The sequence below is a fragment of the Esox lucius genome, chromosome 8 (genome assembly GCF_011004845.1).
Source record: "Esox lucius isolate fEsoLuc1 chromosome 8, fEsoLuc1.pri, whole genome shotgun sequence".
In the NCBI taxonomy this organism is placed as follows: domain Eukaryota; kingdom Metazoa; phylum Chordata; class Actinopteri; order Esociformes; family Esocidae; genus Esox; species Esox lucius.
In genome coordinates, this window is record NC_047576.1 from 32,496,685 (window position 1) to 32,518,629 (window position 21,945).

The 21,945-nt window shown below is 37.7% G+C and overlaps 1 protein-coding gene across 1 annotated transcript in view; it reads left to right on the forward strand.

Moving 5' to 3' along the window:
• Positions 1-4,416: 4,416 nt before the first annotated feature.
• The window catches only part of ptprc (protein tyrosine phosphatase receptor type C), a 29,238-nt gene continuing 11,709 nt past the window's right edge, over positions 4,417-21,945 (forward strand). The window contains exons 1-7 of the mRNA XM_034293869.1: positions 4,417-4,680; positions 9,427-9,498; positions 11,454-11,480; positions 11,574-11,661; positions 19,180-19,290; positions 19,435-19,469; positions 20,298-20,407. Coding sequence (XP_034149760.1) covers positions 4,617-4,680; positions 9,427-9,498; positions 11,454-11,480; positions 11,574-11,661; positions 19,180-19,290; positions 19,435-19,469; positions 20,298-20,407 — 507 coding nt within the window. The 5' untranslated portion in view covers positions 4,417-4,616. The remainder of the gene's footprint in view (positions 4,681-9,426; positions 9,499-11,453; positions 11,481-11,573; positions 11,662-19,179; positions 19,291-19,434; positions 19,470-20,297; positions 20,408-21,945) is intronic.

The following is a 21,945-nucleotide window of genomic DNA, read 5'->3' on the forward strand; positions in this document are numbered from 1 at the left end:
ATGCATAGATATTCCAAAAGAGTGAGGTATCTGAATCTCATAAAGCACCCCACTCCCTATAGAGGCCCTACTTTTTACCAGAGCTGCTCTGTGGGCCTTCACATGCATTATCTTGGCTACTCCACGTAATAGGTTGGTGGCATTTAGTATGCAGACTGAAACATCTCAACATTATACCACAGGAATGTCGCTAAATACTATCTGTAACTATTTATAACAGTTCCGTGGCAGCAAAAATTTCCTAGTGTTAGTATTCTTAATTATCAAATTGGAACTCTAAACCAAGTCCACGTCACAGTTAAAACTTTGTAGCTGTCATTCGCTACATTGAATTGTAGAGGCTTAAGTCAGGGCTACATTGTGGGAGCTCAAATATATAATCAGATTCATAATGATTTTGTTGCTCTGATGCACACTCCCATCCAGTGGCCAGAGATGGTACTGTATCGTCGATAACAAGGGTCTGGGTGTTTCAACAGAATGTACACTGGCTTATAAACACACATAGGAACAGCCTACACTCCTTATCATAATATTTTCTATAAGAAAGAGAATGCACTTTTGACTTTAGTGCTTGGCAGATCTCAATCTTCCAGCTGTAAGCAAAACACTCCAATCTATTGTTAATATATTGGTCAATTTATTGTTCACATTCTGAACCATAATTGAAATGTTTCTGAAACATATGTCAATGTATTGCCCAACAGAGGCTGAGGAGTCCTTACACAGAGTTCTGAGCAGGAAAGCAGAATGGGGAAGTGAGACTGAGGGCGTGATGTCCATCCGTCATTATTTTTGGTTTTAACACACAGTACATCTGCTTCTGTACCCCTGCGCACACACACACTTGTATCACAATGTGTTAACACAATGTGATAACTGACCACTGTAATTTGCGTATGTTCATTACAAGGGTGAGAACACACGGTAAGGGCCTCTGTCTTCACTCACCAATGCAGATATGGATAGAATACATGACAACACAATAAACCCATGCAGATATGAAACCTTGATGTCATTGTAGCTGGGATGTAATTGCAATGGTTTCAACACTTTCAACAGACTGAGAACTGTGTTTACTCCACCCACTGAGGGATAGCACTGTCTACACCAACCAAAATCAACTGTCCTTCGATTGGTCAAACAAATGTTACTGTTGCCATTGAGAGTATTTTTAAACAACAGTTTACAATGCATGTCAAGGCCAAAACATGAGGTCCAAGGAATTGTCTTCAGAGCTCTGAGACAGGATTGTCTCAAGGTACAAATAGGTACCAAATATCTTCTGCAGCATTAAAGATTCCCAAGAACACAGTGACATCCATCATTCTTAAGTGGAAGATGTTTGGAACTACCAACACTCTTCCTAGAGCAGGCTGCCGAGGCACACTGAGCAATTGGTGGAGAAGGGCATTGGTCAGGGATGTGACCAACAACTCAATGGCAATTCTGACAGAACTCTGGAGTTCCTGTGGGGAAACCTTCCAAAAGGACAATCATCTCTGCAGCACTCTACAACTCAGCCCTTTATGGTAGAATAACCAGATAGAAGCTACTCTTCAGTAAAAGGCACATTACAGCCTGCTTGAAGTTTGCAAAAAGTCACCTAAAGGACTCTCAAACCACAAGAAACAAGATTCTCTGGTCTGATGCAACCAAGATTGAACTCTGTGTCATGAATGCCAAGTGTCACGTCTGGAGAAAACTCATCACCTGACCAATACTATCCCTATGAAGAAACATGGTGGCGACAGTATAATGCTGTGGAGATGTTTTTCAGCAGCAGGGACTGGGAGACTGGTCAGGATAGATGAAAGGAGCAGTACAGATATAAGAGAGACGTGTCAAACGCTTACAAACATAATCGTCCGAGGAGTCTCTGACTCCAATCATGTACAATCCGTATATATTACAGACAAAAAGGGGTGTGGAAAGTTGTTGCCCATCCGTCCTAGGTCAATAAAACACATTCCCTTTGTTCTATCACATGTCCTGGGAACTACCTGGGAACTACCTGGGAAGTCACATGTTGTCTTCCCCCAGAAGTTTACATCTTGCAGTGTAGTCAGAGTGCAAATTATACAGTGACAACTGGGAGGGTCCAACTTTTCACCAGGTCGTAAAGGCGACCCAGCATAGTGCAGGTGCCTGTTTCATTGAACTGAATTGTTGACAATGCTGGCAATACTCGGCCCTCATTCAGGGTGGTTGCGGTTGGTGGGTATCCCTTTGGTTGATGCTTGGCAATGTGGGTGGATTGATATCCTGCCTGTTGGGCCCTGTCTGGGGCCTCCCCCAGGTAGGGCCACAGTGTTGCCGGATTCCCACCGTCTCCAATGCCAATGCCAAAGAGGTCTTTCAGATGTTCATTGGCAAACTTCAGACGAGCCTGTACATGTGCTTTCCTGAGCAGGGTGACCTTGTGGGTGCTGCAGGATTTCAGTCCTTCACGGCGTAGTGTTCCTATGTGTTTCTTCCATTTGCGACTAATCAACTGTTGTCACCTTCTCCCCAAGTTGCTTGGCTATGGTCTTGTACCCCGTTCTACCCTTGTGTATTTCTACAATCTTGTCCCTGACATTCTTGGACAGCTCTTTGGTCTTGGCCAAGGTGGAGAGTCTGGAATCTGATTGATTGCTTCTGTGGACAAGTCTCTTTTATACAGGTAACAAACTGAGATTATGAGCACTCCCTTTAAGAGTGTGCTCCTAATCTCAGCTCATTACTTGTATAAAAGACACCTGGGAGCCAGAAATCTTTCTGATTGAGACAGGATCAAATACTTATTTCACTCATTAAAATGCAAATCAATTAATAAGATTTTTGACATGCGTTTTTCTGGATTTTTGTTGTTCTTATTCTGTCTCTCACTGTTCAAATAAACCTACCATTAAAAGTATAGACTGATCATTTCTTTGTCAGTGGGCAAATGTACAAAATCAGCAGGGGATCAAATACTTTTTTCCCACATTGTATGTTCACATAAATTGGGGGAATGGAACACTGACAGTGCTGTAATTCTTACTTGGTAAAACATATAAATAAAGGTGACATTTTGCTCATCCCTCTTCATCTTCTTTTATTAGTTTTTCATTTTCTGAGAGTGTACAGCAAAAATATACATTTAGAATTTACTTTCCCATTACTTATGGGCATTGTAAATACAGTGTGATTGACTGGTTATAATCAGGAACATACAGTTATCACTAGAATGGGTCTAATTGCCTCACTTTTGCTTTGGTTCGATTTTGCACTTTCCCATGACAGTTCTCAAAACGTAAATTTTCACTGAGCAAGAGAGACTTCCTTATTTAATGGACTACAATATTTGCTGTGATGCTTTGTGGAAATCCCCAAATCACAATTTCTTTGTGTTCTGAGACAGAGAGAAAATGTCTCTATATTAATTACAGTATTTGTATTGCAAGAAAATGAATAATTTTCTTGGTTTCAGATATAACATAGTAGAGTGAATAGTTCCAATACACTGATAAGTACTTTTCAGAGAAAAAGGAAGAGATGAACTAAAAGATAAAAATCGAAGTGGTAACGAGAGAGAGTCACAAAGAGAGAGAGACAGAGAGAGGTGGGTGGGGAAGATTTTGAAAATAATGAGCGAAGAAATCATCTGCATGGTGCAAATAAGATTTGCACATTACTTAACTGAATATGTTATGTACCTACACCTATGCAAGATGTCTTATTTGGCGTGCACATCTTCAAATAGAGCCTATACTAGTGGGGAGGAGTCAGAAGAAGAGGGAAAAGGCTGAAACCACAGCAGGTTTCAGATCATGTCACAGACCCAGTCTATAACTACCTACATGTTAAGTATAGACGACTGTCTGTCGGAAACAAAAGGTTTAGAGCACATTTACATTATTTCAACATAGTTCAGAAGTCTAAATATTCTGTGTCTTTTATTATTGTTTTTGTGCTGAAATAGGACAAACTAGTATTTACTATCTTCACCAATTACATTCTTTCATCCAAAGTCACTAATTCATGTCTGCATACTGTCCATTTACAATGGGTTGTCACAGTGGGAATCCAACACACAAATCTCAATGTTGGTCCAGCCATCTTACTTAACATATTCAAGGTTAAATGGATGTCATGCTTTATTGGGACCCTAGGAAATGTGTTTAGCAACACATCAGCCATGTCTGACTGTGAAACCCAGACAATTCTGGCCCATTCCATCTCTTTAGATGACTGAAACGTCAACCTAAAAAAGGTTTACTGCACTGACAAACTCATCACATGCACTTTGCATTTAATTTATGTTGTGTATCTAAGAAGAAATAGCTTAAGTGGAGGAAAGGAGATGTGTGGCGTAGATGAAATAAGACTTCCTGTAAAATAAGGTGAGGTACAAGAGTCTCAGCTAGCTGTGACATCACTTGTCGTGTCGTGCTGAGGGACTAGAGGCTAGGGGAACACATTCAGGAAGCTGTGTCCACTGATAAGACTAGGGAGAAAACATACGTTAACTAGAATAGACACATTTCTACTTATTTTTATTATTTATTTAACCTTAAGACTGATTAATTGTTCAGGTTTGCGTTTCCTTTAGGACGTATGGTGTCTGGGTAGATTGGTCACCTCTCCTGGATATGGCAGGTCTCTATGGATTGAAGATCCTGCTGCTGTGGGCTGGGCTCATTGAATTGGCCATATGTGAGTACAGTATCATACCCAGGGGTTAGGACCGCTGGTTGGTATCTCTTTCAATGGGGACGGGGCTGTGGGGACTACATTCACCTTTAAAGTGTCTTATTGGGGACTACATTCACCTTTAAGATGTATTATTGGGGACTACATTAACCTTTAAGATGTATTATTGGGGACTACATTCACCTTTAAGATGTATTATTGGGGACTACATTAACCTTTAAGATGTATTATTGGGGACTACATTCACCTTTAAGATGTATTATTGGGGACTACATTCACCTTTAAGGTGTATTATTGGGGACTACATTCACCTTTAAGATGTGTTATTGGGGACTTCATTCACCTTTAAGATGTATAATTTCTGTTTGAAAATGTGTCCTGATGCGGTCAACCTAGACTGAAACACTAAAAAGATGCATAGGTACAGGAATGTGTTGATTAGCCATTTATTCTGGCCCATTACAGTAGTATGTTTGATATTATTTAAAGTTTGATGCCTAATTGAGATGAGCTCAGAATAATTCAGTGTGTTTTATGTGGTGAACTGTGAGGTTGAGGCGGGAAATATAGCGTACATTTTTTAATACATTATCTTGCTCAAAATGCAAACACTATTCAGAGTTGTAATGCACAGTTTCATTTAAAACTAAAAGAAATTACTTTTACATGGTCAAGTATTTCAAAACTATATTTGGGTAAGTGTTATCTGGAGGACTACCAAGAGGAGATGGTGTCAATGGGTTTGTGCCCAGATGTTCCCTTTAAAGGATCAATTTGATTATTGATGTCATTATTTAAACAGCACACTCACACTAAAATCCCTTCAGTCATAAGATATATCGGTAGATCAGAGGCCTCACATCCAGGTGACAATCTGGATCTAATACTATTCTTTCACAATACAACTAATGCCACACCGACATCCAAAGCTCTCACTGTGTAAAGGGCAACATTCTGTGTTATGTGTAAGTTTGAATCTACATGTAATGTTCATGTGACCATTCTGAATGTACTTTATTCAGGTCTGTAAGACAGTGAACATAGATGCTCGGTTCTCTTTAGACAGATCACAGCTTAACCACTTCCGTGTTCCATTTTTTGCCTGTTTGCACTTCCTGGTACTGAGATGGAAGTTAAGAAAATTAGTTGAGAAAACTGAAGCCTCTAAATGAAGAAGTTGGTTTGAAATTTACATATTGCTGTATGATTAAAAGAGCACCTCAGAAAATTAGATTGAGAGCGAGGGGATAAGTGGGGGAGGGTGATATAAAAAGATGGAGGGAGAGTGAGGGAGAGATAAAGGCCTTTTCTCAGGCATTAGGAAGCTTGTGAGTTACTGTGTGAGTTTGGATGTGCAGGTGTAAGTGCATTGTACTTTATCACACAATGTGGGTCATTCTTGATGTTAGTTCTTTATGTTGCATATCTCAAACACAGTTGTATAAAACCTTCACTGGATCTGCCAAGGCATTTTGTTTTTACACTCAAATATGTGGTAATGGACGATGGTCATCAGTTTACCCACTACTAAGTACACATTCACAATCTGAGAGTAAAATTTTGCAGTGCTAAGGAGATGTTGTTAAAGTCATAAACATTTACAAATAGAGTTCCCAACCATAATGCTGGGTGGACTAGACTGAATGGGGTGGCGGACTTGTATGTCAGTGAAGGGTGCATGAAAACACTGAAACCTGAGTGGAGCAAAAACCACACCCTGAAGTCTAATTATTGTTATAGATCCCCCTCTGTCACAGTCTCCTTTCTGTTTTACGTCTCTGTGTAAAAAAGGAGGGAAAACACAGTGGTTAATCTATTAATAATATGGCAGATACTGCGGTGAGTGAAACTGACTAATATTACAGTTAGTCAGTTTTGTTACCAAATGCAGTTCTTTACTTACATTGTGTATACATTTAGACAACCTTGTGAAAATACAGTAGGCATTTTGTCTAGAGGTGTAGTCAATCTATACAACTAAACTAAGTTAGTCTAAAATATTTGAGCTATTTTTCACCTTTTTACAGTTATTTTCTTTTTCAGAGTAAACAAGGCTTAAATATGGGTCTGACATTTCACACCTGAATCGTGTTGTGAAAAGAAAAAGGCCTTTGATGCTTTCACACCTATGTACAATATTCAGTAGGACAACACAAACCTAAAACAATGTGCAGCTGTGACAGAACTTAAGCTGAAAAACTACTGTTTTTAGAAGTAAGTGAAGGAGTTCTCAGCTCTGAGCTTGACGCGAAGCAGGAAACTTGTGGTTGGGGTGCTGAAATTGTTTTTGCTCTGCTCCTAGTTACCATGGCAACCAGGTTATGCCACACTCAGACATGTAGAAGTTCTTCTGAAAACCACCAATGCTAACAACACCCTTTCCTCCCCAGCTAGCAGCTAACGCTTAGTAAGGTTACAGGGTTATGACTTGGAGGAAGTTAGTTGCAGGCCAAATGCCATGCACATCATAAACGAAAGCAGTTCAATTTACATAATTTACAATAATTATTCAGGTGTTTATTCAGTTTATTGGTCCTTGATGATGGCTCATAGTAACAACCATGTAATTTCTCCAAATTTTTCAGGTGAGAAAGCTCAACCATCAGGTCTGTTGATCTTTATTTTATGAATACATTTCGATTACCAGATAGTCATTGTGTGATTGTTCATACTATTCATTCACTCAGAAGAAGCAAAATGAGTTTGGCCAACATCTTACAGATCACTTGGTTTGCACTTCCTGGTACTGAGATGGAGGTTAAGAAAATTAGTTGCGAAAACTGAAGCCTCTAAATGAAGAAGTTGGTTTGAAATTTACATATTGCTGTATGATTAAAACAGCATCTCAGTAAATGAAAATTAGATTGAGAGCGAGGGGATAAGTGGGGGAGGGTGATATAAAAAGATGGAGGTAGAGTGAGGGAGAGATAAAGGCCTTTTCTCAGGCATTAGGAAGCTTGTGAGTTACTGTGTGAGTTTGGATGTGCAGGTATAAGTGCATTGTACTTTATCACACAATATGGGTCATTCTTGATGTTAGTTTTTTATATGTTGCATATCTCTAACACAGTTGTATACAACCTTCAGGTCAGTTGATCTTTATTTTATGAATACATTTTGATTACCAGATAGACATTGTATGATTGTTCATGCTATTCATTCAAGCAGAAAAGAAAAATGGTTTACAGGTCTGAGTTAGGCCAACATCTTACAGATCCTTTGGTTCTACTTTCTGTTATATTGGGCAGTTCACTCATCTCAATCTCTCCATGCTCACTCACTCTCTCTTCCATGCTTCCACAGCTACCACGCCAGCAACAACAGTATCTCTGACCCCCAAACCCACAAGCACTGCCACCACACACTCAATCTCAAAAGGTAAACCCTTTGACACAAGGAGATACCAACAGTACCCGAGGACCAGAATAAATTGTCTCAATGTCTTGGGTGGATGTGTGCTGTTGTAATTTAACTTTCTTTATATTTTCGCCAAAACCCTATACTGTTTCATTACTTAATGGGTTTGGACACCTGGGAACGTGACAAAATCCTGAAGTTGGCCAACATCTTACAGATCCTTTGGTTCTACTTTCTGTTATATTGGGCAGTTCACTCATCTCAATCTCTCCATGCTCACTCTCACTCTCTCATCCATGCTTCCACAGCAACCACGCCAGCAACAACAGTATCTCTGACCCCCAAACCCACAAGCACTGCCACCACACACTCAATCTCAAAAGGTAAACCCTTTGACACAAGGAGATACCAACAGTACCCGAGGACCAGAATAAATTGTCTCAATGTCTTGGGTGGATGTGTGCTGTTGTAATTTAACTTTCTTTATATTTTCGCCAAAACCCTATACTGTTTCATTACTTAATGGGTTTGGACATCTGGGAACGTGACAAAATCCTGAAGTTGGCCAAAATCTTACAGATCCTTTGGTTCTACTTTCTGTTATATTGGGCAGTTCACTCATCTCAATCTCTCCATGCTCACTCTCACTCTCTCATCCATGCTTCCACAGCAACCACACCAGCAACAACAGTATCTCTGACCCCCAAACCCACAAGCACTGCCACCACACACTCAATCTCAAAAGGTAAACCCTTTGACACAAGGAGATACCAACAGTACCCGAGGACCAGAATAAATTGTCTCAATGTCTTGGGTGGATGTGTGCTGTTGTAATTTAACTTTCTTTATATTTTCGCCAAAACCCTATACTGTTTCATTACTTAATGGGTTTGGACATCTGGGAACATGACAAAATCCTGAAGTTGGCCAACATCTTACAGATTCTTTGGTTCTACTTTCTGTTATATTGGGCAGTTCACTCATCTCAATCTCTCCATGCTCACTCACTCTCTCTTCCATGCTTCCACAGCTACCACGCCAGCAACAACAGTATCTCTGACCCCCAAACCCACAAGCACTGCCACCACACACTCAATCTCAAAAGGTAAACCCTTTGACACAAGGAGATACCAACAGTACCCGAGGACCAGAATAAATTGTCTCAATGCCCTGGGTGGATGTGTGGTGTTGTAATTTAACTTTCCTTATACTTTAGCCAAAACCAGATACTGATTTATTACTTAATGGGTTTGGACACCTGGGAACGTGACAAAATCCTGAAGTTGGCCAACATCTTACAGATCCTTTGGTTCTACTTTCTGTTATATTGGGCAATTTACTCATCTCAATCTCTCCATGCTCACTCTCACTCTCTCATCCATGCCTCCACAGATACCACGCCAGCAACATCAGTATCTCTCACCCCCAAACCTACAAGCACTGCCCCCACACCCTCGGACGGAGGTAAAATACTACACAGAACAGTTTTGTCTGGGGTACCTGCGTTTATACAGGGGACTCTCTTTGAGGCGTTGTCAAGGTGGTTATTGTGAGATGACAGATGTGATAAACCAATCATTATTTATATCTTGGAAAAAAGGTTAAAATGTTTAATTTAGAATCGGATCCACTTTGGAATAATGTATTTTCATTCAACCAACTAATCAACCAAAAACCTACCAGTCACCTCCCTCCTGTCTTCACTGTCCTCTGACTCGCCTTGAAACAATCAATCTTATATCCACTGCAGATCCAAACCTAGTCTCCTGTCAAAAGTGACTAATAATTTAATAATCTGCCAATAATCTCCAGTCCACCCAAGGACATACAAACAATACCTAGGGACCAGAACAAATTGTCTCAATGCTGCCCGGGGTGGACGTGTGAATACTGTATTTCTTTAGAACTCCATACAGTTTCATTACTTTATGGTTTGGGACATCTGGGAACATGACAAAGTCCTCTGGTAGACCATGACATTACATCCCAAGAGTTTCCTGAAAACATCCTTGGTGGTGTCTCTGGAACTACCTCCTGAATTAGAACACATATTTCATGTCACAATAAAGTGACTTACTAAATAATTTTCAGCGCATATAAAAATAATTTCACAAAAACTTGTAATTCTTTGATAATTTCAAGATTAAGTGAATACAAATAGGTCTGTCTAGTACTATAATAACTTTATAAAATGTATTGAATTTGTATTGAATTTGTAGGAAAAGAAATGGCTCACACTGAATATTGAATATTGTGCTACTATGTAAGAGTATTTAATATTGTAGACAAGATGTCCCGGGATGAATTAACTAAAATCCATTATAATATCCATAAAAATCATCACGCACTGTTTGTTTCAAACATATATGTAGTGTCAAAGTCCCATTTCAACAAGTTTGTTGAACTAGTTATTCTATCAAACAGTGATCAATACACTTTTTGTTTATCACAAAACTATCATACGTGTCTAACGAATGGAGGATTTGGCACTCTCATTGTTTGAACAGGTCTAGCTATGGGTAGGAATGGAGCACAGCCTAAAACAACATACCTACGTGTTCACATCACTAGGGCTATTAAGTCATAACCTTTTGCAGTATTAACCTCTAAATGTCATATTTGATCAAAATATGTTCCCTTTTTCTTGGTATTCTATCAACAAAAGATGTTGTTGATAGAATACCAGGAAAAATGTGGTTAATGTTGTTATTACATTACTGTTTTAAGTTAATAAACTGCATTTCATTGTACTTTACTTGTACTTGTTCAATGACAATAATGTTGAATCTAATCTATTAATATTTTTTTAATCACTTTACAATGTAATAATCAATGTTTAAACTAATTATTACATTATTCCCATTTAGGATATAAAGTCAGCATATTTATTTCACTGTTGGAAATGTATTACACTATTATCAGTTGCTACACACCTTCACTCAGTCCACCACTTTAAACACTGTCAGTCAGGTATCTTGCTAAACAACATTCTACAATAGTAATTCATATAGTTCTTCCAGTTCTATCGTAGGTTGATATATATTATGGGAATGTGATTGTCTCTGTCTCACATCAAATTTGTGCCATCTTCTATTTTACAGCAAATAGCGACTTAAGCACAAACACTTCTGCAAGCGAAACAGACAACCAAACCCAAACATCTGACCCTGCAAGCACCTCCCTCTCCATGCATTCGAATCACTCAACCTTTCAAACCGAGTCTTGGTCTACAAGCACTCCAACCACCCAGAATCAAAACTTACCTGCAAGCACCCCAACCCTCACCACATCTATCACCACAGGTTGCAACTTATTAAAGAGTTGCTTTGTTGTGTCCATAGATAGTAGATCTTAATGTTGTTGACGTTAAAATAGAATTTTGTTGTAGTGGTTTTTCACCTGTTTGTTCCATCTTTCAGGCAACTTCAACACAACAACACCAAAGTGTGAGTTTCAATTAATTTTCTTAAGGTGAATGCTGCAAAAACACTTTTCTTCATCCAAATAAGTAATACATTCAAATATTTCTTCTTATACAGGTTCCTACAAGGTTATTGCAACTAAATTCGGCCTTCGTATCAGTATCAGCAACTTACCCCCAACCAACGTCACTATATCCTACAAGGAGCAAAATGATGGAAAGATTCAGAATATGACTTTTAATCATTCACAAAATTCCACAATTCATAACGTGACATCATTGAAACCGTGCACAATCTACACAGTCACAATTAGAGAACACGATTGTGATATTCAAGGAAGCAACAATCTGACAACTTGGAAAATCGGTATGTTTAACACATTTAGCATAAGTCTACTGTATGTCAGGAGTTATAGTTGTGCTCAAAGGTTTGCATACCCTTGGAGAATTGGTCATATTTGAACCATTTGTAGAGAGAACATGAGGGAGCAGGCAAAAGATGTATTCTTTTTTTTATGGGATCCACATTCAGCTGTAGGTCATGAAAGAATGGCACAATAATAGACAGAATGGCACAATCATAAAACAAAACATGGCAACAAAGAGAAAAATTAACTGACACCTGTTCAAAAGTCTGCAGACCCTTAGTTCTTAATACTGTGTATTGTCCCCTTATATCATCTTTCCTAATAGTTGTCTACGAGGCCCCAAATTCTTGCAGGTGGTATAGCTGCACTTTCGTCTAGGCAAAATGTCTCCAGGTCATGCAAAGTTTTTGTTTGTCTTATATAAACCGTGCCTTTGAGATCTCCCCAGAGTGGTTTGATGATATTAAGGCCAGGAGACTGATGGCCTCTCCAGACCCTGCCCCTTTTTCTGCTGTAACCAGTGGAGGGTCAACTTGGCCTTGTGCTTAGTGTAATTGTCGTGCTGGAAAGTCCAAGTGCGTCCCATGCGCAGCATTCATGCTGAAGAATGCAAATTGTCTGCCAGTATTTTCTGATAACATGCTGCATTCATCTTGGCACACATTTTTACAAGATTCCCTGTGCCTCACAAACCCCCAAAACATTTGTGCTGATATTCTGTTCACTATAGGCCACTATAGGCCCTCTCCAAATATTCAGTAACGCTTATGGTTTTGACCATAAAGCTCCATTTTGGTCTCGTCACTCAAAATTACAGTGTGCCAGAAGCTGTGAGGCTTGTCAAGGTGTTGTCTGGCATAATGTAACCAGGCTTTTCTGTGGCATTGGCGCAGTAAAGGCTTCTTTCTGGCAACTGGACCATGCAGCACATTTTTGTTCAAGTATCATTGTATTGTGCTCCTTTAAACAACCACACAGTCTTTTTCCAGAGCAGCCTGTATTTCTCCTGAGGTTACTTGTGGGTTTTTCTTTGTATCCCGAAAAGTTCTTCTGGCAGTTTTGCCTGAAATCATTCTTGGTCTACCTGACCTTGGCTTGGTATCAAGAGATCCTCAAATTTTCCACTTCTTAAAAAGTGATTGAACAGTACTGACTGGCATTTGCAAGGCTTTTTATATCCTTTTCCATTTTATAAAGTTCCATTACCTTGTTAAGTCTTTTGACAGATCTTTTTTGCTCCAAATGTCTCAATATCTAGCCTGCTCAGTGCATCCACGTGAGAGCTAACAAACTCATTGACTATTTATAAAAAGGCACAGGTGTGGGGAATTAACCTTTAATTGCCATTTTCACATGTGTCCCTTGTGTATCTTGTGTATCTTGTGTAAGGCCAAACATTCCGGGGTATGTAAACTTTTGATCAAGGCCATTTGGGTGTTTTCTGTAATCATTATGATTTTAAAAGCAGCCAAACAACTATGTGATAATAAATGGCTTCATATGATCACTATCCTTAAATAAAATATTTTTTGCATGATCAGTCACATTTTCAAAATTAATGCAAAAATTTCACAATTTCTGCCAGAATATGCAAACTTATGAGCACAACTGTATCTTGGAAATTCCCTGATGCCATGCTTTGAATATATAATAACAGCTGGAAAATTACACTCCTTAAATTCAAGAATTTTATCGATCATGAGAAAGGATGACAATTTGTGTCTTGAAATCAGGAAGATATCTCTTGTACCTTGGTTAATGCTAGACTCTTTGGTTGTTTGCCATGTGACTCACAGTGGGTGAGATCAGATCTGTTACAATTACGTATCTGATGTTGTTTGGTCATCTGCCATTTTCAGAACAAGATGACATTACGACAAATACAAAAATTATGCGTGGTGAAATATGCTATTCAAGTCTCTGGGATATCAGTGAAGCAATTCAGGATCCTAAGTTCACTAAAGACACATCCAGGAACCTGTGTTTTAAGTTTGAACCGAATGACTATTGCTCAAACGTCAATACAACATTTGAGCAAAAAACTTGTGATAACCCCAATTCCACCTTTACCATAATAACGTCCATCCCAGTTGGTAGGTGCATTTTGTACATTTCTTATTTAGGCCCGGCAATAAAATGTGGTGCCAAGAGTGAAAAATTTGACATTGCATCATATTTGATACAATACAACATATAATGTTTAAATAAATGTTTTATGTAATTAAGTCAATACTTTCATGTTATTAAATGTCATTGTTTGCTTTCTTTAACAGAACTTTTCATGGATGAGAAAAAAGTTGATTTGACACACCCACAAGTTCTCCCTGCAATATTAAAGTGGACTAATAAGCCAGTACATTGTTTGAGCAAACTCACCTTTAATTACACCTGTCGGGGTAAGCAGTAAACTGACAAAACCATCCTGTTCAACAGATTAGTGCTTTGGAATATAATCACTTTTATATAAATAGAAATCACATTTTACGTATCTGTATAATAGACAGACTATGGACAAAGAAAGATTGACTGTTACCTGACTGTTACCTTCAACAAAATATCACATTTCTTATTTCCCTCTGTCAGGGGACAACAAAAATGAGTTTTTCTCTGCAATGATAAAAGACAACGATACTGTTTTGCCTGAGATGGAACCCTTTACAGCATACAATTGTACCAGCCGTATTTATGGCAGCAATAAAAGCTTTGAAAAGACCGCTAATTTAAAAATTGACTGTGGTAAGTTCAGCAGGGAACACTATGTTTCAGTACTTAGTGTACCGAAACGTAGGATGTTTTTTAATAAGCAATTTAAAATAAAAAAGTTTTCTATTGGTTCATTAATGCTTTGTTATACCTGCTGTTGTCTACCACAGATTTGAATGTTCTTGACCTTCAGAACATCTCATGGTCAAATGAATCTATCAGCCTGAATTGGTCCCCTGAAGTCAAGAAATGTCCAAACACAGTGCTTTCGAACATCGCATATGAATGTTGTTGTACAAATAAAATGGGTGCGTATGCAAAACAAATACAGAAAATCTAATTCTGTACAATATATGAAAGAAATAAAGACAACATTTTAGTCAAACTATAAGCACAGTACATAACCTGTACATCTTAAGCCCTAAGCAACAAAATGGCCTATATAAAGTAATATAGAGAGAGTGTTATTTACAGATTGAGAGCTCTTGCCAAGATCATACTGTCAGTGTAGGAGTCAGAAATGTGCTGTGTACTTGTGTCATCCTTTTAAGAAGTAGAACTACTTAAGGTCTTTATTGTGGCTCACATCTCCTTTTCAGGTTGGAATAAATGCAACAACATTGTGAAAAAGCAATGTAACATCCATAACCTGGAAGCATTCACAGACTATAACTGCTTTGTAAAGCCAGTAAAGTACAAGGACAAACCTATCAACAACAATGGAAAACAGATAACAGTAAAAACTGCTATCGGAGGTAGGTACATCATACAAACATCATACTCTGACGTAGACAGATGATCAACTACAGTTGTGTTCAAAAGTATTTGGACAGTGAATTATTTCTAGTTGTTTCGGCATTGTACAAGAGCTCTTTGATTTCAAAAAGACACTATCAGGTTATGGTTTGGAGTACATGTTGTTCTAATAAAGTTAATGTTTCTTGTTGAACACTTTTACATCAATGTGAATGTTAACATGATTGTAAAAAATCATTTTTGAATTGTGAAGAATGATGGGGGGTGTCCTATGTGCTTCTAACCTGGTGAGAGGTTAGCATGTCTATGGGGGTGTTCTTTGTGCCTCTAAACTGGTGAGAGGTTAGCATGTCTTGGGGGGAGAACTTTGTGCCTCTAACCTAGTGTCTTGGGGGTGTCCTTTGTAACTCTGTCATCCTCAAACATTCAGGATTATCCACAGTCGTAGTAGCTTCCAAATTCATGTAGACGAAATATTCAAAACAAACTGAATATGCATACATCAAGTTTGTACTCACAAGATTTTGACTTATTGAATATGATATTATCGCTAAAAGGTAGAACATACTTAAAATAATGATGAAGCCTGCACTTTAACTAAAGATTGTCCATGTTGTTAGAAATCGGCCGTTTCGTATAGTGGTTGTAATAATTAGCATACCCGTTTGTCAAGGGAGAGAGAAAGTATATTTATTGCAGCATTAGAAAGTCTTGTTCATGAGGTTACGGACCTGGTCTTCCTTACACAACCTCAATCTCATCTCAGTCAATCTCTTCTCACTGTAATGTTGGTTACCAGCTAGCTTATACATTAAGGGCGTTTCTAACTTTTTAGGAGTCAACCCCCATGCCATATGGCCATCGTAAACATTCCTGTCATTAGAGCGCTACCTACTGAGAGAATCTAAACAGAGAGGTTTCTGTTGTTCTCATTATCTAGGCACATTCACTTCCAATGAAACGTACATTCATATTGTAATTGTTAATGCTCAGATTCTACAATGTCCAAATATTTTTCTAATTTTATATGCTTATATTTGTGTCTCACACAGTGCCTGCTCTGGTGGAACCAATACAAATACATTTATTTGAGAATAATGCTATTAGCATTACCTGTGGTACATTAAAAGAAAATGATTGGAGGGGAAGTAAACTTACATACCATGCAAGGATCATTCCGCCCCACCACAAGCCCAAAGAAAACCCAAAAAGCTGCCATTTTAAATTTAATGACCTCAACTATTTAACAACCTACAGAGTTGAGGTAAGTTTTTAGAATTTTAAACATAAAAAAATCCAAAACCATACTCAAAACTGAACCTATTGATTCCCGCACTAAGCCATATTACTGTAAATCATTTGTGTAAATTCTAGAAACTACAAGAGCAAATTGGATTGTCTGGCTGATGATGATTATGATGACATCTAATCACTTTTTATTTGTCAAATGCTTCATTGAAAACCGATGTTGATTTGCCATGACATGTTTCAGGGATTTAGAGATATCTATTATTTTAACTGCTAGACAGTAAACACATCTATATATATATATATATATATATATATATATATATATATATATATATATATATACATAGATCATAGCATATTCAAATATTATCTATAGGAAGTCCAGATCTTAAATTCATAGAAATGACCAGGGGCCATTTGGTATTTATAGAAATATAAATCCAGAAATGTTTTTTAGTTTTTGAAAGGCCTTGCCAGATTTATTTTTCTTCTGCTACCAAATCACCCAAAAGTATTCCAAATGGATAATGTAGCAAACCATTTAATATAGATCATCGGAGTTTGAAGCACAAAAATGGGTTATTGAGACCCTAATGAGATCTTGGCCAAAATGCTATGAAAGTATTTATGAAAATATTACAAGAAAATCTATACCTTAGAGATGAAGGAAACCATTTCATTTTGTATTTAGTTTTGTAGTAAACTTAGTGGTTTTGAGATTGGGTAAATGCAGTGATTGAATAATAGATGACTGTCATATTTTTTAGGTCTTTGCTAAGAATGAAGAATACGCAAGTGCTCCAAGAGAAGAAACATTTTCTACTAAATGTAAGTTGTTCTACATTTCCAGAATCATATGGAGAAGCCAGTCTGAATAAAATGACGTGCTTTTGTTGAAAGCTGGCTTCCCTGACTGCTATTAAGAAAATAATTTGGCATTGAAAATGTTGAGACTCTTTATCTATATTTGAGCAAGTTTCAAATCAGTATGAAAATAATACTGCAGTAGTATTGTTTGTTCATACATATAGTATGTTTTCAACAAATAAAGTCTGAACATCACATGAAAATTATAATTATTAAAAGCCTTTTTTAAACATTGAATACACTACGTTTGCATTTCATGCATTTGCAATTTGTTGCAACAATTTGATTATAGCATTTAAGATATAGAATCTAGCACCTACTATGCTGCTTGAAAGTATGTGAACCCCTTCTGCAATTACAGATTTTTTGTGTTCACTATGAAATCTTTATTTATAATTCATATTTTCATGATATAACTATGGAGCCCTGGAGGTGACAATTATTATTATTATTTTTTTTATAAAACATATTCTCGTTCTTTTAGAAATGCACGTTTCCAGAAAAACGAGAGCACGTTTCCAGAAAAACAAGAGCACGTTTTCAGAAAACGACAGCACGTTTTATATTTAACATATGTCACCTCGAGGGCTCCGTACATAACACATACAGCGCCGGAAAAATTTATGAGACCACTCCAATCAAAAGACATATCTGTAGGAACGAGTTTGAGCTGGACTGGTGTTACCGATACAGGTGAATGCAAAACACACCATGCCAAGAAGAAAGGTTATCTCAGAAGACATCAGGAACATGAAAGTGAAATCGCATCAGTCTGCTGAAGGCTATGCAGCCACCATAAAAATATTTGATATCAGTTGGTCCACTGTAAGGCAAATCATGTACAAATGGAGAGCATTTAACATTACATCAACTCAGCCTAGAAGTGGGCGCCCTTCCAAAATATCCCAAATCCAGAGATTTACAGACCTCCCTTGCTGCACCTCAGGTTACTGTTCAATAACAATAAGATCACGATATGGCAGTCACAGGAGGGTTGCTAGGAAGAAGCCTTGCTGTCAAAAAAAGAACCGCTCATCTTAACTTTGTCAGAGACCATGTGGACAAACCTGAAGGTTTCTAAATTTACCTTTTAGGTAAGAATCAAAACCGCTATGTTTGGTGTAAATCTAACACTGCAAACCACAAAAAGACCTTGTCCCAACAGTCAAGGATGATGCTGGGAATGTCAAGACCTGGTGCTGCTTTTCAAGACCTGGTCAACTGCACATCATCAAGGGGAACCATGAATTCTGAGGTATACCCTGAGCTTCTTGAACAGAATGTCAGGCCATCCAGTCAGAAGCTAAAACCGGAATGACAAGACAAACACCCAAACTATTCAAGATAATCTACCAATGAATGGCCCAGGAAGATTTGTGTTTTGAATTGGGCAAGTGCATGCCAGAACCCTCTCAAACCTCACTCAATAGGCAGACTTCTGTCTGGATGACTGGACAAAAATCCCTCGAAAGATGTCAGAGACAGATAGAGGTTATAGGAGACTTCAAGTTATTGCCAATAATGGAGGTGCCACAAATGTTATATTTTTCTTTGTATCCTTTATGTAAAATGTCTTCATGACAAATTTTGGTTTAGATAAGAATATAATACATTTATCTTATACATAAATAATGACAACCCCTTTACGGTTCACATAATTTCAAGCAGTATACGACCAAATAACTTAGAAATTCCTTTTTACATAATTGGTAAAGTATACAGCATTCCGTATTGACAGAAAATGTTTGAGTAAATGGTCTATACCAAATTGTTCTTGTTTTCAGACAACGATAATGCTTTGATTGGGTTCCTCGTCTTCCTCATCATCTTGACATCTCTGGCTCTCCTTTTCGTTCTCTATAAGATCTACATTCTGCGCAGGAAGTCCACGTTAGTATTAAGTTGGTCCTGTCCTGCGTGTGGATTGTGTTTAGATTGTATTTATAGTAGTAGCTTGGATCACTAAAATGTTTATACACTTGTGAAACAAGGAAAGATTATTAATAGATGTTCTTGTTATTTTTTACTCCACAGAAACAATGGTGGGCCGATGCCGATGGATCAGCTAAGTAAGGGAATATCTATTTCAATGTATGGTGCCTTTGAAAGGTCATCTGACCCCTTTACGTCATTTTAGATTTTGGGTTATATGCAATATTCAAAATTTTAGTGTATAACAAATGTACATATTCATATTTTTGTCATCAATTTGCATACAATACCCCATAATGACAAAGTGAAAACTTTACCAAAGCCTTTGCCATGGCACTCCAAATTGAGCTCAGATGCATACTGTGTCCTTTGATCATCCATCATACTGTGTCCTTTGATCATTGATAATCCATCAAAGGACATGAGTCTTTAGAACTTGATTGGAGTCCCCCTGTTGCAAATTGTATTTGATTGGACATGATTGAGAAAAGCACACCTATTTATATAAAATCCCACACTTCAGAGCGCATGTCAGAGCAGAAACCAAGCCACGAAGTCCAAGGACCTTTTCAAAGACCTCTGAGATTTTTAGCAAGGCATAGATCTGGGGAAGGTTATTAAAGAATACTTAAAGCACAGTGGGCTTCATCATTGTGAAATGGAAAAAGTTTGGAACCACAACAAAAATACAACTAATCTGACATTGGGCACAAATTGGTATAAAATGACACAGTACATAACTTTGGGGATCCTTTTTGGCTTGTTAGCACCACTTTCACAACCAAAGGCTAAGAATCACATATTTCATCTATAAGTCTATTACAAAAGGTGAAGAAAGTTAAATGGTCTTAACACTGTCTGAAGGCACAGTATATTCCATTGATCACACTGAGGCACTCAAATGTAATGATCTATTCTGAAATTAAACATTGTCATACCCTTAACCTTGTTGTGGTTTCATTTAGATGATGAGAATAGCCTGCTGAATGTGGAGCCAATTGGATCTGAGGTGCTCTTGGATGCCTACAAGAGAAAGATTGCTGATGAGGGACGCCTTTTTCTTCAGGAGTTCCAGGTGTTACAATCCCTCTTCCCCTTCTGTTTTACCCCCTTCAGTTCTGCCCCTTCAATTCTACATTTTTATTTCTGCCTCTTAAGTTCTACCACTGAAGTCCAATCAACAATGTTTATTCACTAAGAAGATGACACAAACATAGGAACATTAGAACTAAAACAAATGAAATAAACTGCTATGCAGAGAAATCTTTCACCAAGAAAATATCACCTCTAGTTTAAAATTATTACTCTTGTTTAAAATGATAAAAAAAATTATAATTATGAGGGCAAGTGTCCTTAACCTTTAAAACACAAGTTTATAAGGATTTACATAAAATACAAAAGGTTGAGGTCCTAGTTAAAATCTTTCTAAATGAAGAACAATTTTCCCATGAATACACTTATTATATATGACAATGTTATGTGTGTCACTAGAATCATTTTTGACTCTGTTGACCACGTTTAATTTCAGTCCGTGGCCACAATGACATCACATTTGGAGAGTTTATAAAATTTTATGCTGGGAAAATAACAGCTTCAAGCTATGTAAATATATCCTGGTTCAATCTGTTTTTCAATGTTTCATGATGTTAGTCTGTATTTCTCTTACCTTACATACAGTTGTGCTCAAAATGTTGCATACCCTTGGAGAATTGGTAATATATGTACCATTTGTAAAGAAAACATGAGTGACCAGGCAAAACACGTAGTTTATTTCTTATGGGATTCACATTCAACTGAAGGTCCTAACAGAATTGCACAATCATAAAACAAAACATGGCAACAAAGACAAAAATTAACTGACCCCTGTTCAAAAGTCTGCATACCCTTAGTTCCTAATACTGTGTATTGCCCCCTTTAGCATCAATGACAGCGTGCAGTCTATGAGGCTCTGGATTCTTGCAGGTGGTATAGCTGTTTTGTGACATTGGTGCATTAAAGGCTTCTTTCTGGCAACTCCACCATGCAGCTCATTTTTGTATCGTCCTATTGTAGTCCTTGAAACAACCACCCCGTCTTTTTCCAGAGCAGCCTGTTTTGTCTGAAATCTTTCTTGGTCTACCTGACCTTGGCTTGGTATCAAGAGATACCCAAATTTTCAATTTCTTAATAAGTGATTGAACGTTACTGACTTGCATTTGCAAGGCTTTGGATATCTTTTGATATCCTTTTCCATCTTTATAAAGTTCCATTACCTTGTTTAGCAGGTCTTTTGACAGATCTTTTCTGCTCCCCATGTCTCAGTATCTAGCCTGCTCAGTGCATCCACGTGAGAGCTAACAAACTCATTGACTATTTATACACAGACACTAATTGCAATTTAAAAAGCCACAGGTGTGGGAAATTCACCTTTAATTGCCATTTTCACCTGTGTGTGTCACCTTGTGTGTCTGAAACAAGGCCAAACATTCAGGGGTATGTAAACTTTTGATCAGGGCCATTTTTCTGTTATCATTATGATTTAAAAAGGAACCAAACAACTATGTGATAATAAATGGCTTCATATGATCACTATCTTTAAATATATATTTTTATATTTTTCATGATCCGTCATAT